The 15,104-nt window shown below is 36.2% G+C and overlaps 1 protein-coding gene and 1 long non-coding RNA gene across 4 annotated transcripts in view; one reads left to right on the forward strand and one right to left on the reverse strand.

Annotated features, from left to right (window-relative positions):
- Positions 1-968: 968 nt before the first annotated feature.
- Positions 969-15,104, reverse strand: part of hif1al (hypoxia inducible factor 1 subunit alpha, like) — a 16,253-nt gene continuing 2,117 nt past the window's right edge. Inside the window, exons 1-15 of one of the 3 annotated variants that reach the window (XM_051861555.1) lie at positions 14,671-14,874; positions 10,553-10,743; positions 9,467-9,618; positions 8,596-8,680; positions 8,347-8,459; positions 6,621-6,808; positions 5,737-5,843; positions 5,395-5,542; positions 4,101-4,336; positions 3,841-3,977; positions 3,666-3,761; positions 3,440-3,570; positions 2,737-2,848; positions 2,505-2,622; positions 969-2,410 (exon numbers count right to left, since the gene is read on the reverse strand). In XM_051861555.1, coding sequence (XP_051717515.1) covers positions 2,331-2,410; positions 2,505-2,622; positions 2,737-2,848; positions 3,440-3,570; positions 3,666-3,761; positions 3,841-3,977; positions 4,101-4,336; positions 5,395-5,542; positions 5,737-5,843; positions 6,621-6,808; positions 8,347-8,459; positions 8,596-8,680; positions 9,467-9,618; positions 10,553-10,601 — 1,752 coding nt within the window. In that variant the 5' untranslated portion in view covers positions 10,602-10,743; positions 14,671-14,874 and the 3' untranslated portion in view covers positions 969-2,330. Of the gene's footprint in view, positions 2,411-2,504; positions 2,623-2,736; positions 2,849-3,439; positions 3,571-3,665; positions 3,762-3,840; positions 3,978-4,100; positions 4,337-5,394; positions 5,543-5,736; positions 5,844-6,620; positions 6,809-8,346; positions 8,460-8,595; positions 8,681-9,466; positions 9,619-10,552; positions 10,744-10,949; positions 11,882-14,670; positions 14,875-15,104 lie in introns of those variants that run through there. The other 2 variants (XM_051861554.1, XM_051861553.1) reach the window with 2 other exon arrangements.
- The window catches only part of LOC127495104 (uncharacterized), a 1,460-nt gene continuing 1,048 nt past the window's right edge, over positions 14,693-15,104 (forward strand). Inside the window, exon 1 of the long non-coding RNA XR_007925058.1 lies at positions 14,693-14,848. This is a non-coding gene — a long non-coding RNA (uncharacterized LOC127495104). The remainder of the gene's footprint in view (positions 14,849-15,104) is intronic.

Consider the following 15,104-nt stretch of genomic DNA (forward strand, 5'->3'; position numbering starts at 1 on the left):
GGACGAATGTTCTGGGAACGTTCCCAGAACGTTCTGGGAACCAAAAATTGTTAGGTGGGTATATATCATAGTTATATTTAACCCGTCCGTTATTGCTGTGGAAAGAATCGCGCTTTTTCATGGCCTGTTGAAAGTACCTTGTTGATGCTTAAATGTCCTTTTAATATTCGTTGGTTGAAGGGTGAGTAGAATAATGTCATCTCATTGTACCCAGTTTAAAAATAAAACGTATTATTGCGTTCATAGAGCGAGCCTTTCACTGACTGTTTACAGCTGAACGGAAGTTACACCCATAATTGCGCGCAAAGCGTCATGGGGCGTCGGAATAAGGTGGATACTCTTTAACTGACAAAACGCCAGTTCCGTTTTTTTTGGTAATTTGCATACGGAAGGTGGTGTGGCGGAAGCTAGATATTTTACTTCATAACTTGTTAAATATGGATTTTTTTTTTACACAAACGCATCGCTTCGCTTCAGAAGGCCTTTATTAACCACCCTGGAGCCGTGTGGAGAACGTTTATCATGGATGAATGTGATGGAAACATTTTCTTCAGCTTATACTCATTGATCCCGCTCACTGCTATTAAAGCTCGGATGCGTCAGGATATTTATTAAAATATCTCCGATTGTGTTCATCAGAAAGAAGAAAGTCATATACACCTAGGATGGCTTGAGGGTGAATAAAGCTTGGGGTAATTTTCATTTTAAAGCGAACTTATCCTTTAAGGAAGCTTAAAAAAAACAAAAAAAAAAACGTATCAAAATACTGCATTCCTCGCCGACGCGTCTTGTGATTTTAAAGTCATGAACGCATTGTGAACGGTCCCTTACAAAACATGTCCTTCTATCTATACAACAAATTTTATGCAATGAATATGGAGTTGTGTGACAAGTAAAGCTTTTAAATAATCAAGATGAATATGTGATTTAGAATACTTTGATGTCCGTTTACATTAGTACACAACACGTTTTGAAAGCATTTAAAATGTTTTATTTCTTTATCAGTTAATACAAGCTATTCATACATTGGAAATAAATGATGCAAAAATACACAAAGTAACATACACAAAAAGTCTAAGTTATCAGAAGAACTGTTATCCATATGAGAAGGCATGTGTCTTATTGGACACCATTTGAATAAGGCCCCTTAAGTGGTGTCTGTACTAGCTACAGAAATCAGGGGAATATAACTTCACAGCCAACTGAAACAAAGCACCACAACTAATCATGTATGCCACCATTTAACAAAAAGTATCTGCTGCATAAAAGAGGATCAAGAAACATCAACAAACAAGATGATCGCTTTGCTGTAAATGCTTTCAAGCAATTTACTAGTACATTTGTCATTTTAGCATCTCATGTTATGATTCAAAAAGACATCGGACAAGGCTTTCAGTCAATACGACAGCAGTATCAACACTATAGCCTTTTCTTTTTTTTTTTCTTTTTCTTTTTTTTTTGAACAGATCATTCGACATATTGGAAGTGACACAAAAACAGAAACAGTCATATTTGTAGTTCAACACCAAAGACACATAGTATAGATTCACTTACAAGTTGTAATTGCAAAAGTATATAAAATGCTTTATAAAAATCAGATGATCACTGATAGAGTATTTGTTGCGTTTGTCAGCTATGGCCTCAGTGAATAATCTAACTCAAAAGCATGATCACGTCGACTTAAAATCAGCCTAACCCATGATTCTAGCACTAAACAGAACCGCTGTAAGAAATCACCTCGTGAAGCTTCTTTCAGAAAAACTTACAGTCAAGTGAGGTTATGCTTGAAGTTATGAGATTTATAGGTTTAGATTAAGGCTACAAGTGGTAGAACATCATTTTAACACTATTTCTAACACATCCTGACCAGTTTAGCTTCGATTTCGACCCCATTTTGGCCTCATTTGTGCTTTGGAAGAAACTGGACTGAACAGCAGGGGCGACAGGAGCACCATTTTTTAGAAATGTCACTAGACGAATCTAAATTCAGAGTCTCTGCTGAGAATGGGCATGGGTTCATAAGTTCATAACCAATGACTATATTATACCAATCCTATTAACTAAAGTCTATTTTAACTACTCTTCATTAAAGTATTGGGGCAAAAATCTTATATATATATATATATATATATATATAAAAAAAAGAAAAAACAAGAACATATGTAAAAAAAAATGTTTAGGCCAATTATCCTCCTGTGTTTTGTGCGTAAAACTTCACTCTTTGAAATACATGTTAAGCTGATACATGTTGAGCGCGAAGAGGGTCATTCGTAACCCTCCCTGTTAGCGGTCACTGTTTTTGCTGAGAACTCATCCACATTGTTTATTCTTCAAGTAAGGGACGGCATGGTTTCAGCAACAGGTCGCATTAAGTCAGGTGGGCGTGATAGGAAGGTGTCCTTCATGAGAGCTGTTAACGAGAAAATAAAGCTAATGAGTTAGCTTTTACAAATTAACTTTATCTTCAACAAGACTTTTTAAAAAAAAAAAAAGTGGTTGCATACCTGCTGTATCACACAACGCCTGCGCTCCACCCAGTAACGGGTCCCTGTCGGTCAAAAGCTGACATCGCTTTTGAGGTGGCGGTTCAAATTCTTCCGAAGCATCGTCGGACAAGCCATTCTGCCACCAAAAACAAAACAAAAGTCACACTCTGAAACATTTTCTATACCAAGTGTTTTGTGTGAATAAAGTTTAAAAGGTGAAGGCCCAAAAATAACATTTGTCCTTCCTTACCAGTAATGTGTGGCTGAGCAGAAGCTGTTCCTCTATGGAGCTGCTCATCTGTTTCTTCTCCCATTTGGCAGCCAGAACAGGAATGTCATCTTCCTCCTCATCTTCTAAACATCTATTGTGGAGAACGACATAGAATGGGATATTAAATATCGGTCGTAATCACCACAAACTTTTGAAGAGTAGTTTTTTAAGAAATGAATACTTTTATGCAGAAAAGACGCATTAAATTGATCAAAAGTGACAGCAAATCAATTATAATGTTACAAAAGCTTTCTATTTATCAAAGAATCCTAGAAAAAAAGCATAAACATTTCATCTTAAATGTTTCTTGAGCAGCAAATCAGCATATTAGAATGATTTCTAAAGGATCATGTGACACTGAAGACTGGAGTAATGATTGCTGAAAATTCAGCTTTGCATCACAGGAATAAATTACTTTATAAAATATATTCAAATAGAAAAAAAGTTATTGCAGTGTAATAATATTTCACAATATTACTGGTTTTACTGTATTTTGATCAAATATATGCAACTTTTGTAAGATTAAGAGAAAAAAGCATTAAAAAAAACAAAGCAAACATCAGCCCATAGCTTCTGAACAATAGTGCGTTATCATAATTGAAACATTTAAATTGTATCTTCAAGACGATTTAGTTATGTTGAAGTCATCATCATCAAAAAAAAGCTCCTTCATCATCCTTACCGTTTCCTTGAAGTGTTGGTTAGCATTTCTGAAGATGCAGCCATTTCACTCTGGGGCAGAAAGGTCAACTGGAAGTCATCATCCATGGAGATATATGGAGCTAGCATGTCCAAATCAAGCTCATCCATAGCCTGTCAGAGAATGAACGTATTAAACACACATGACTTCTCTCTCAAATGTGTCTGAAACATCTCAGAAGGCATCTAAAAATCATTTTGAGAACTACCTCTGATTGTCCTTTCAGAGTTACACTCTCTTCAGGTTTGAGGGCAAAGAACTTCTCTACCCCTTCCATCTCCATGGGCAGCTCTTCAGCGGGGCTCTAAAACAGACCCTTCAATGTCAGATCAACTGTTCAAACCAACAAAGATACCCAGACAAACATAAAATCTCATATTTACCGCAGCAGGTGGAGATTTGGTGGGCCTGTCGAATATTGGAGAAAGGAGCTGGCGGAGTTCAGGCGTACAGAAGTCCTGAGGGCATTCTGGGACACTGTTGGGACTAGGTGGCTGGCAGAAGGACAACTCCACACCCTCTGTGAATGATACAAAGCAATATTAGGATCATATTAGATTTTTCTAAGAATCCACAACCAAAGTGATTTTAGAGGACTAATCACAAACAGTCCTGTTCTGTTGGAAAGCATGATTGCGAGCACCTCTTAGGGAAATGATAGTGTCTCCAGAGTGAGGTGCCAGCTGCATTAACTCCTCTGGGTTCTCCTTTATCTTGAGGAAGAGCGTCGCAGTGCTGCTCTCCTCCATGTCTGAGTCCTCTTCTTCCTCTTTCTCCTCCTCCTCCTCCTCCTCCAGCACAGTCAGCTTCTCAGCTTTGGGCTTTGGTTTCTGACAGGTCTGTTCCAACGAGAACACAACATCTGCCTCTTCCACGCCACTGCCAGAAAGAGAGAAACAAGAATTACTCCTTCATTCACACCAGGGTTATTGTTGTTAACTAAAACCATTCACATATTTTTGTTGCTTGAAATAAAATAAATATTAACTGAAATAAAATGAAATATAAAAATTATTTAAAATTAATATAACACTGCCTGTTAATTGTCACTTTATGTGTTTATTAATGCCTTTTTGGTAATCATCATAAATCAGGTATCATTCGAAAGCTTAAACACTCAAAATTCATCTTGTGAAAACTTTCAAATTTGCAACAACTTGCTTTTCTAGTAATTTTACGGTACATTAACACGACAACAATGTACTAAAAATGGAAAAGTTTTTCATTTTGCGTTTTTCTTGTACAGACGAAAATGATCCCCGTTCACACATCCGCGAAAACAATTAAAAACACTGCATTATTAATGCCAGGCCAGTAATTGGCGATGTCACTTTGTAAAAAAAAAAAAAAAACACGCATATAGACAGACCACGTAATGCGCATGACATCACAGTTTTTTTTTTTTTTTTTTTTTTTTACAAATTGGCATTTTTGTAGTTCACATAGACAATAATGGTATCGTTTTCAAAAACTTGCACTTTGAAACCTGTTTTTAAAAGTTTGCATTTTTAGGCCCCCAAAATGCCATTGTTGTGTAAATGAATGGCCAAAACCCATTAAAATATGCACATAAAATATATTTTTTTGTATAAAATAAATGTTTAGTTCAGTACATTTGTTTTACAGTACAGTAAAACAAGTGAAAGTAAATACGGAAAAAGTGTGTTAGGTGAAACAGCATTTCTAATTATTTATTTTAAGTTGAAAAACTAACATTACTAAAACTTATATATTAAGATATATTCCATAATAAAAATGACAAAATTACTAGAACTAAAATTGGAATGAGAACAGAAAATATAAAAAACAACAACAATAATAGTATATTAATGATATTAAAATAAAACTAACTCACACTGGCCAAGCAATGATAGACCTTGATCTAGCAAAAATTCAAGCACAAGAAACAAATTTTACACAGGGTCAGACTGAGATACCTGAGGATAAAGTTGAGGCAGACCACAGCCTCGGGTTGAGAAGTCCTGCTGTTGTAGAGGACAGTGGCTTGAGTCTCAGTCCAGACAAATCCTCCATTCTTAGCCAGGAAGCGGTAATGGCTGGTGCACACCTGACCCTTGGAGAACACTACAAGTACAAAGGAAAACAATGAGGAAGAGTTTAGCATTGGTCATTTTTCTTTCTATAAAAGAAATCATCAAGAAAAAACATTGTTATTGAGGATATTGTCAAAGAATTTAACTAATTAAGTTCACTGGTTGTGGTAAGATTCTGAATGTATTGTAAAAAAAAAACAAGAATGAAGAAAAAATTAAACTTACAAATGTGTAAACTCCTGGTCACATGATCAAAATCAAGGGCGTGATAAAACTCATAGGCAGACCGGCCAATCAGATCATCAGGTTGGTATCCAACAAGCTCAGTGACTCTGTGAACACAGAGAGCAGTAATTACACATTTAAACTTCATGAACCATTTGACATTGAAGCAGTTCAGAAAAATGACTCAGCAAGTTTTCTTCTGACAGATTCAGTGAGTATGTGTCACTCTGAACAGGTAACTTGTACGTTTCAGTCTTTTATGAGCTGGTTCTTTTAATGAATCATTCCAAGAGTCATTTGTTTGTGAATCAGACTACACTGGTCTTGAGTATATGTTTGCGTCTTTATGCTTGTTTTTGCATGAAGGACAATTCTTGCCACTATTTTGGATCATTTTTTCCATCTCATAACATTCAATTAAAACTGCAATTTCACATTCACTGTTGTGGTGTCTGATCCCAACACTAAGACTATAAATATACTGTGCTCTAAGTGCAAGCTGAGAGAAAAACACAGCAAACTCAAGTCACATGCTTTCTCACACCATGAATGAAATCTGTCCTCAGCTGTCACACATACACATTTCAAAAACAGAATCAGCAGCTACAAAGCTAATTAGGTTTGCAGATAAACTGAGTAACGTGAGATTCACTCACTGTAAGTGTGTGAGTAGATTAAACCGTGAGTAGGAAGGTGAATTTGGACACCTTACAGAGACGTTTTAAAGAGATGAACTGAGCACACTCCTACACAGAGAAACTCAGCTGATCCTCTGGAGTCATCAGACACTACGCTGTCATGAGCTATTTTAACTTTTACGACCTTTGAGTGTGTTGCACACATCCAAGAGGATATGCACAAGCATGCATTTCTACACATCTTACCGTCCGTCGCATTGTGTGAAAGTCAGGTCCATGCTATGGCGTGTGAGGAAAGTGCTGCTGTCAAGTGGGAATTCAACGCTGGAGGGGTGAGGAATGGGCTCACACAGCAATGTCAGGAAGCTGCCAGCAGGGAGCGAGGTCTCATCATCACCGCTGAACGTCTGCATGTGTCCTGTGCAATGAAGGACCTGGGAGAAGAAATTGAAAAATGCTATTTCAAAAGAACATATAAAATAACAAAATTATAAAGTTAGTCCAGTTTGCACTTTGGATAAATATACACTGCAGTTCAAAAGTTTGATGTTTTTTTTTTTTTTTTTAATTGAGCAAGGATGCATCAAATTGATCAAATGTGACAGTAATGGCATTTAAAATGTTAAGTTCTGGCATGAACATTGATCCACACTAAATGTACGTTTACACGACAATGATGTACGTCCAAAACACATAAAAAGTTTTACGTTTTTAGTTGAAAATGGTTTCTTGTAAATGGCCTCTAAAGCCTGTCATGCTGCCATTTTCCTGTGAGGTTCAGATGAGTTCATTTGAACAGGCTGGGATGGGCTACGCTGCATTTCCAGTCCCTCCTACGCCGATATTGGGTGTTGACATTTTACCAAAATACATAATAACACTCGCTGTAAATCCCTAACCATCTAAACAGCACAAGGGATGGGCGTGACTTGTGACTTGGCTGAAGGACACAGTGTTCCTGCATTTATTTGCAAGAGCTTTGGCACGAGACTACGTGCACTGCTTTTAAAATCATCAAAGTTTGAGGGTCAGTTTTGAAAAGAAATGAATGCTTTTATTCAGCAAGGATGCGTTAAATTGATCAAAAGGTGACAGATTTCTATTTCACATAAATGCTGTTCTTAAAAAAAAAAAAAAAAAAAAAAAAAAATTAATAACGGTTTCCACAAAAATATTAAGCAGCACAACTGTTTAACATTGATAATAAATGTTTTTTTTGCGCAACAAATGAGAATATTAGAATGATTTCTAAAGGAACATGTGACACTGAAGACTGGCGTAATGATGCTGAACATCCAGCTTTGCCATCACAGGAATAAATTACATTTTAAGACATATTCAAATTATATTTTACAATATTACTTTTCAAATAAATGCAGCCTTGGTGAGCATAAGAGATTGCTTTCAAAAACAAACTAAAAAAATCTTACAGAACCCAGAAGTGTATATATTCTGAGTTCAGACGACTGTCTGTTCATTTCTCAGCAAAATACACATGACAAAGATGAAAACACAATATTGTGCAACATGCCGTGCGAAGCAAGTGGTCAAGCTGGACCAGTGCCTTCTGTCTTGGCACTGAATGTAGCTGGACCTCTGCCTTCAGCGTATTTGTGTCCTGTTTTATGCACTCATGGGACCTGACCCCATAGCTCAACAAAGAGCCAAGCTGATGTGAAGCAGTAATACTGATACAGTTCTGCATACCCTTCAGAGCAATCTACACCCGCTAAAAATGAGCTAACAGGTGCTGTGTGTGAAAATAGCTAAAGGAAGTCCAACACCAGTATTGATTAAACCATGTCACGCAATCACATTTTTAATAAAAACAAAACTGGTGAGCAGTGCATGTGGACACACACTGTAGAGTTGCTATTTTGTGAGTTTGAATATAGTTTGGGTCATTTACCGAGACCCCTTCTTCCTACAGTCTTTAACACATTGAAAAGTGTAAAAAAAATTTTTTGCATACCTTCCAGTTTGCAGACTTCATATTAACTGTTCTTCCTGTGTGGGTGAGTGTGCTCTTCATCCGGAGGAAAAAATTATGTTCTGCCAACTTCTCTGTCTTTTTCTTTGAAATACCTGAGGATGAAAAATTCTCCTGGTCAGTCCCAAACATGTTCAGTAACACATAAGACTTCATAAAACAATTCAATAAACAGTAAGTCACTGCATAGCAGCTAAAAATCCAGCCTTTGGGCTAGAAATCTTTTATTACCTGGTCTTGTGGTGAGGATGTCTCGCAATTCTTCTTGGTCACAGGGATGAACAAACTCATACACACTCTGTCCAAGAAGCTCCAGCTGTACAACAACACATCAAAAATAATCAGGAATTTAAAATGCCTTCAAAACAATACCATAACAGTAGAGACACGATTTAAAAAAAAAAAAGAAAAGAAAAGAGAAAACATTTACATTTATGTATTTTGCAGATTAATTTATCCAAAATAATGTCATACATATGCATTTGACTGACTCCCAGATACGAGTCACCTGAACATGTTTCAACTTGAATAGATGAACTGTAATTCAAAGAGTGAAAGTAGGTCATCTGTATGCGATTACATGTCCTTTCCATCAAGTCATACACTATCATTCTTTAAATGCCTTCACTGTAACAAAGTTATTTGGGCAACTAAAAACACAATTAAGAGATATATATATATATATATATATATATAAAATTTCGTCTTCATTGTCATATATATTATATTATATATATATATATATATATATATATATATATAAAATTTCGTCTTCATTGTCATATCTGTTACATTTCGGTACTAATCAATCTATCTCTTTTATCATTGCATTCCTTAATACTAACCTACTTAAAAACATTGTAATTCCCTCCTGGCCGATTACAGAACAAAAACACACAAGACTGCACGTGTTCCCTCAGGAACGGATCTATTCTAAGGCGTCTGGTCACACACGTAACCTGAACATTATGCCTCATACCACAGGGGATGAATTCAAAGTGACAACATTCTTGAGCCACGGGTCTCAATACTGCAGCCAACATGTCTAAAATGCTCCACATTGTGAAATTCACACTGGGGTTTTTATGCAGTATGCACTCACCTGTGTTATGCCGATGTATTTGCTGACACTTTCTGAGAGGAAAATCATGTCCCCTTCCTCGGTCATCACCAGAATAAAGCCAGCCAGTGCCTGCTGATAAAAGCCATCAGTGGGATTCTCCGTTTCCTCAGTCTTTGTTTTGGTCGGCCCCACTGGATGTGACAAGAACCAGATATTAGCACTAGAATATATTAGCCAAAGGAAAAGTATTTGGACATGTATCTATATACACTAATGTTTTTTTTCTTAAAGAAATTAATACTTTTATTCTGCCAGGATGCATTAAATTGATCAACAGTGACAGTAAAGACATTTATAATGTTACAAAAGATTTCTATTTCAAATAAATGCTGTTCTTTTAAAATAATCCTAAAAAAAAAAAAAAAAAAAAATGTATCAGTTTACACAAAAATATTAAGCAGCACAACTGTTGATAAATGTTTCTTGAGCAGCAAATCAGCATATTAGAATGATTTCTGAAGGATCATGTGACACTGAAGACTGGAGTAATGATGCTGAAAATTCAGCTTTGCCATCACAAGAAATAAAATATATTCAAATATATTTTAAAATGTAAGTGTTAATTTAAATTGTAATAATATTTCTGTTTTTGATCAGATAAATGCATAGATCCAAACACAGTACCAGTGTTATTTATAATGCCAAAAAAGGGTCCATAAACACTGTGTAATAAATTTATTACACTGAACTAGATTTTGATTATTTGATCAAGCGTCTCTTTTTATTTTGAGTGTTTGGTTTCAAAATGCCTTTCAATGTTTTCATGCATCTGGCATCCATTAATTGCCTGCACAAACACACTGTGGTCAGCTCAAACCAGGTTTATCCTTCTTGAACTTTAACCCAAATTTAACAAAATTCTCTTTTCACTTGTGCAATTTGCTCAAAGTCTTTGAGAAACTTCTTTCTACCGTCAACAACCCCCAGCATGATTATATTTAGTTGCACTTGTTTATATAAGTCCACAACCCTATTAAATCAGACTCATTTTTGGGTTTTGATCAACCAACTGAGGACCACTGCAACACATCATACAATTTCCTGCTTGATTTCAGCAGAACCCACCGGATTGGATCAAGCGGTTCATGCGCAGATAGCTGAGCGTCACCCTCATGATGGCAGCTTTGTCCAGGTGGGAGGTGATGCGTCGTGGAAGGGGCAGCGAGTGGGCCAGCTCGTAAAACACCTCAGTCTCCTGACTCCTCCTACAGCGTGCCGCGTCACGAGAACGCACCTTCCGCTGCTCCAAACTGGGCCTAAATAAGGAAAAACAAACTTATTTAAATGACCAAATTCAGAATATCCAATCCTTGTAGAGAAGCCAAAATTAGAAAATAGCGTTTTTGCAATGGCATATCTTAGTATAAATGGTTTTTAAAACTGTTGAAGATTTTTCTTTCCACAGTTTTTCTTCATCCAAAAATTAGGACACCAAAAACATTGTGTTCTCTTCATGTCTTACATGTTGTTCTCTATTCCTCAAAGTTTTCCAAGCTGTAATTGATGTGTTCTAGCGCTCTGTGTATCCTAGTCTTGCCAAAAGAGAGTCCCAGATAAACGTTTTAAAATGAAGAGAAGGGAAAGCCCTCACTCTGTGCCTTTCACTCCAGTTCCCCTCCTCCACATGCCTCAAGTATGTAGAACTCCGGGTCATTTATGACATTAAAGCCTGTCCCACAGCCCTCCCCCTGGCTTCCTATCCCTCCCAGCCCTCAGAAAGTGACCTCCTTTGTGCTCTGAAGAGGACAGAACACTGCTGACCCCTGCCATTCCAAACTGACCTGTGAAATGGTAGCCAAACTCTCATCACAGGCTTTACGAACATAATAAGCACACCTATCTGCACTCACTGATTTATTGTTTTGTCAGGTTATTTCTGGTAAAATGGTGTTACATTTCTTTTTTCAGGATTCTTTGATGACTTTTGATCAATTTAAAGCACCCTTGCTGAATTTTTTTTTTTTTTTTTTTTTTTTTTTTTTTTTTTCCCCCAAAACTGACCCCAAACTTTGATAAAGACTTTTTTTTTTGTTTTGTAGTCAAACATTTCCTTTAGATATACAGTGCTGGATTAACCTTTCTGCTATCAGAACATAATTAGCAAGACATTGATTTATTGTGTTATTGTATTTCATGGTGCAGTAAACAGGACAGAAATGTGCACAGCATGTCTGCCCAAGCTGGGCTCCAGCCACACGGTTTCATTCGGCACGTAGCCTGTGGTCAGTCAGGCTCTGTGTACTTTGGTAAAGAAAAACATTCCTCTCCCAAATCATACTCAAATGACATGTAATGTACTAAAAAAAAACATCAACACAGGAATAAGTCTGTATAAGGACTCACTCAGTCAGGAACTCGGGATAAACAAACATGTATCAGTGCCCTAAATCAAAACGACTATTTGTAACCACACAACTAATATAACAACAGGGCATAAACCATAGAGCCTCACAATTAAACATTGCAAAAAATAAATATTAAATCACAAACTTGTTTCAAACACCAACACAATCTTTATTCCTGAAATGTCAACAATTCAGCTATGTCTATTAAAGAGAGCTGTTGTCATGTATAGGTATGAAACAGCTTCACAAACAGTCTTTTTTTAACCAGACAGTATCATTATTTCTGTGTTATAATAATTCATATTATCACAGAAGTACTAGGATAAAAGTTTTGGTTCAGATATAAACAATGATGTCTACGGTAGCGATTAAAATAGAGTAAGTCACCTTTTGCTTGCTTGATACAAATAAAGACTGTATCATTACAGCAGTAGGTGGCGACAAGCAACTTAAATGTGTTTGTCATTGAATCATTTATTCAAGAGATTCGTTCAAAAATGCTGATTCGCGCGGAGACGAAACAAAAGGAATCTTTATGAGTGAGTCATTGAATCATTCACTCAAACAATTCAAATCAAATCAAATTATTTTTAAAATAGACTGTAGCAATTGACATTTTGTCAGAACCTCTAGTAAATTACATGCTATTTTGTTTAGGTTGTTGTCTATTCAGGATCATGGGAGAATCGTGAGTTCTACAACCACATCAAGACAGCGATCAAAGAACAGATTTGTTGATTTAGCAGAAAAAAAAAAAAAAAAAAAAAAAAAATCAATGGAAACCTGCCAATGCTAGCATGTGTCTTCACAAATTAACAAGCTGTCAACATTTTGCAAGTCTTTATTTCACATATAAGACAACCAGCAAAAATCAGAACATACTGTATAGGCTAACTGTAAAAGACTAATAAAACAATAAAACTCCTTTTTGTTCTTTGAGTGATGAAAAGAACTGGATTACTATGATGATCTTTGTACAAAACATAAATCTTATCAAGATGGAACTCAAGTCAACAAGCTTTAAGTCAGAACAAAAAGCTAAATCTGAGACAAGCTGAAGCAAGACCCAGCATCCAATTTCAAGCCCCAGGCGACCACATCAGATTACACAATAATCCGTTCTCAGCCGGTGGTCAAACCTGTACAGAATGACCATTACAAACACCTTACCCAACCCCTTCTAAAAATAACACACAGAAAGAGCTCATCCATCACATTCATGACAACATTGGAGATTATTTGTTCTCTGGGACATTAATAAAAAAAAAAAAAAAAAAAAAAAAAGGTGCCTTTTATAACAGATTTTGGGCTTTGCATATTTTGGGAATGTATTAGTAGGAAGAACTGGTTGTTCTGCACATTGCAATCCAATCAGTGAGTAATAGGATCTGGAGAGAATTATATTTAAAGTCCTTAAAGGGATAGTTCACCCAAAAAATAAAATTCTGTCATCATTTCTTCAGTCACAAGTTGTTCCAAATCTGAATAAATATTTTTGTTCTGCTGTACACAAAAGAAGATATTTGGAAGAATGTTTGTAACCAAGCAGCTCTCGTCCCCCAATAACTACCATAGTAGGGAAAAAAAATAAATAAATACTATGGCAGTCAATGCGGGGCGAGATCAGCTTGGTTACAAAACATTCTTCCAAATATCTTCCTTTGTGTACAGCGGAACAAAAATATTTATTCAGATTTGGAACAACTTGTGACTGAGTAAATTATGACAGAATTTTATTTTTGTGTGAACTATCAATTTAAATCCGTGGGAGATAAACGTAATCATAACAATGAATATCTTAAGTCGACTATCTGAATGCTAAGTGCAAACAAATGTAATCTTCAGAAAATCTCAAAGAATATCTACCTCATACTGTACATCATAATGTTGTGACGCCTAAACTTTTTTTTTAAAACAAGTGTTATATAGGCTACATTCAGCCTAGTTGATCAAAAATTCAGTAAAAAAGCAATATTGTGAAATGTTTACAAATTAAAATATCTCCAATTGAATATATTTTAAAATGTAATTTATTCCTGTGATGATACATTTTCATGTGTCTTCAGTGTCACATGATCCTTCTAATATCCTGAGTTGGCGCTAAAGAAACAATTCTTATTATCAATGTTAAAAAGTGTTACATTTTTTATTTTTTATTTTTTTTTAGGAATTTTCATGAATAGAAAAGTTTATAAGAACAGCATTTATTTGAAATAGAAATCTATTGTAACATTATAAATGTCTTTACTGATACTTTTGAACAATTTAACGCAACCTTGCTGAATAAAAGCATTCATTTCTTTCAAAACTGACCCTCAAACTTTGATGATGATGATTTTAAAAGCAGGGCACGTAGTCTCGTGCCAAAGCTCTTGCAAATAAATGCAGGAACACTGTGTCCTTCAGCCACGTCACAATAGTCACGCCCATCCCTTGTGCTGTTTAGATGGCTAGGGATTTACAGCGAGTGTTATTATGTATTCTGGTAAAATGTTAACACCCAATATCAGCGTAGGAGGAACTGGAAATGCAGCATAGCCCATCCCAGCCTGTTCAAATGAACTCATCTGAACCTCACAGGAAAATGGCAGCATGACAGGCTTTACTGGGGTGGAATGTTCATGTCAGATGTTATACTGGTTGATATTAATCTGGCGGTACATCAGGATTTGAAGATGTATGACCTGTGACATTTACACTAGACAACAATCCCTATAACACAGGGATGTTCAAAGTCCGGCTCGGAGATGAATTTCAAAAAAAAAAAGTCAAAGTCAGAACTGTGAGATGTAAACTCGAGAAAAAAGTCAGAATTGTGAGATAAGAAGTCGCATTTACCTTTTTTGTTATTTTTTTTTAGTGGCGAAAACCAGCTTCCATACGGACTCGCTCCAACTGCTCTGCTGAGACGAATACAGATCCCCGGACTGACTGAGCGAGCGAGAGTGTGTTAGAGGTTCAGCAAAGTTCGTTTGCACGGTGATGGGAGGGGGAGACTATGGGAGCTACGCCAAGAGTAAGGCTGAACAATATCAATGTGCCCATAACATGCAATCATATGAGAAAAGGTTGAGAGTTTGCTTTCTGATATACGTCATTTCAGGAACACAGTGTTCTCTTTGCAATATTTTAGTGGATATGCAGTACATTTGAAGCAGATTTACCTTATTGTAACAACAAATCTAGATAAACATATTTATGTACACTAACGTTCAAAAGATTGAGGTCTTTAAGTCCTTTTTTATGTTTTTGAAATGCTCACCAAGACTGCA

Source organism: Ctenopharyngodon idella, chromosome 15 (genome assembly GCF_019924925.1).
Source record: "Ctenopharyngodon idella isolate HZGC_01 chromosome 15, HZGC01, whole genome shotgun sequence".
Taxonomy (NCBI): Eukaryota; Metazoa; Chordata; class Actinopteri; order Cypriniformes; family Xenocyprididae; genus Ctenopharyngodon; species Ctenopharyngodon idella.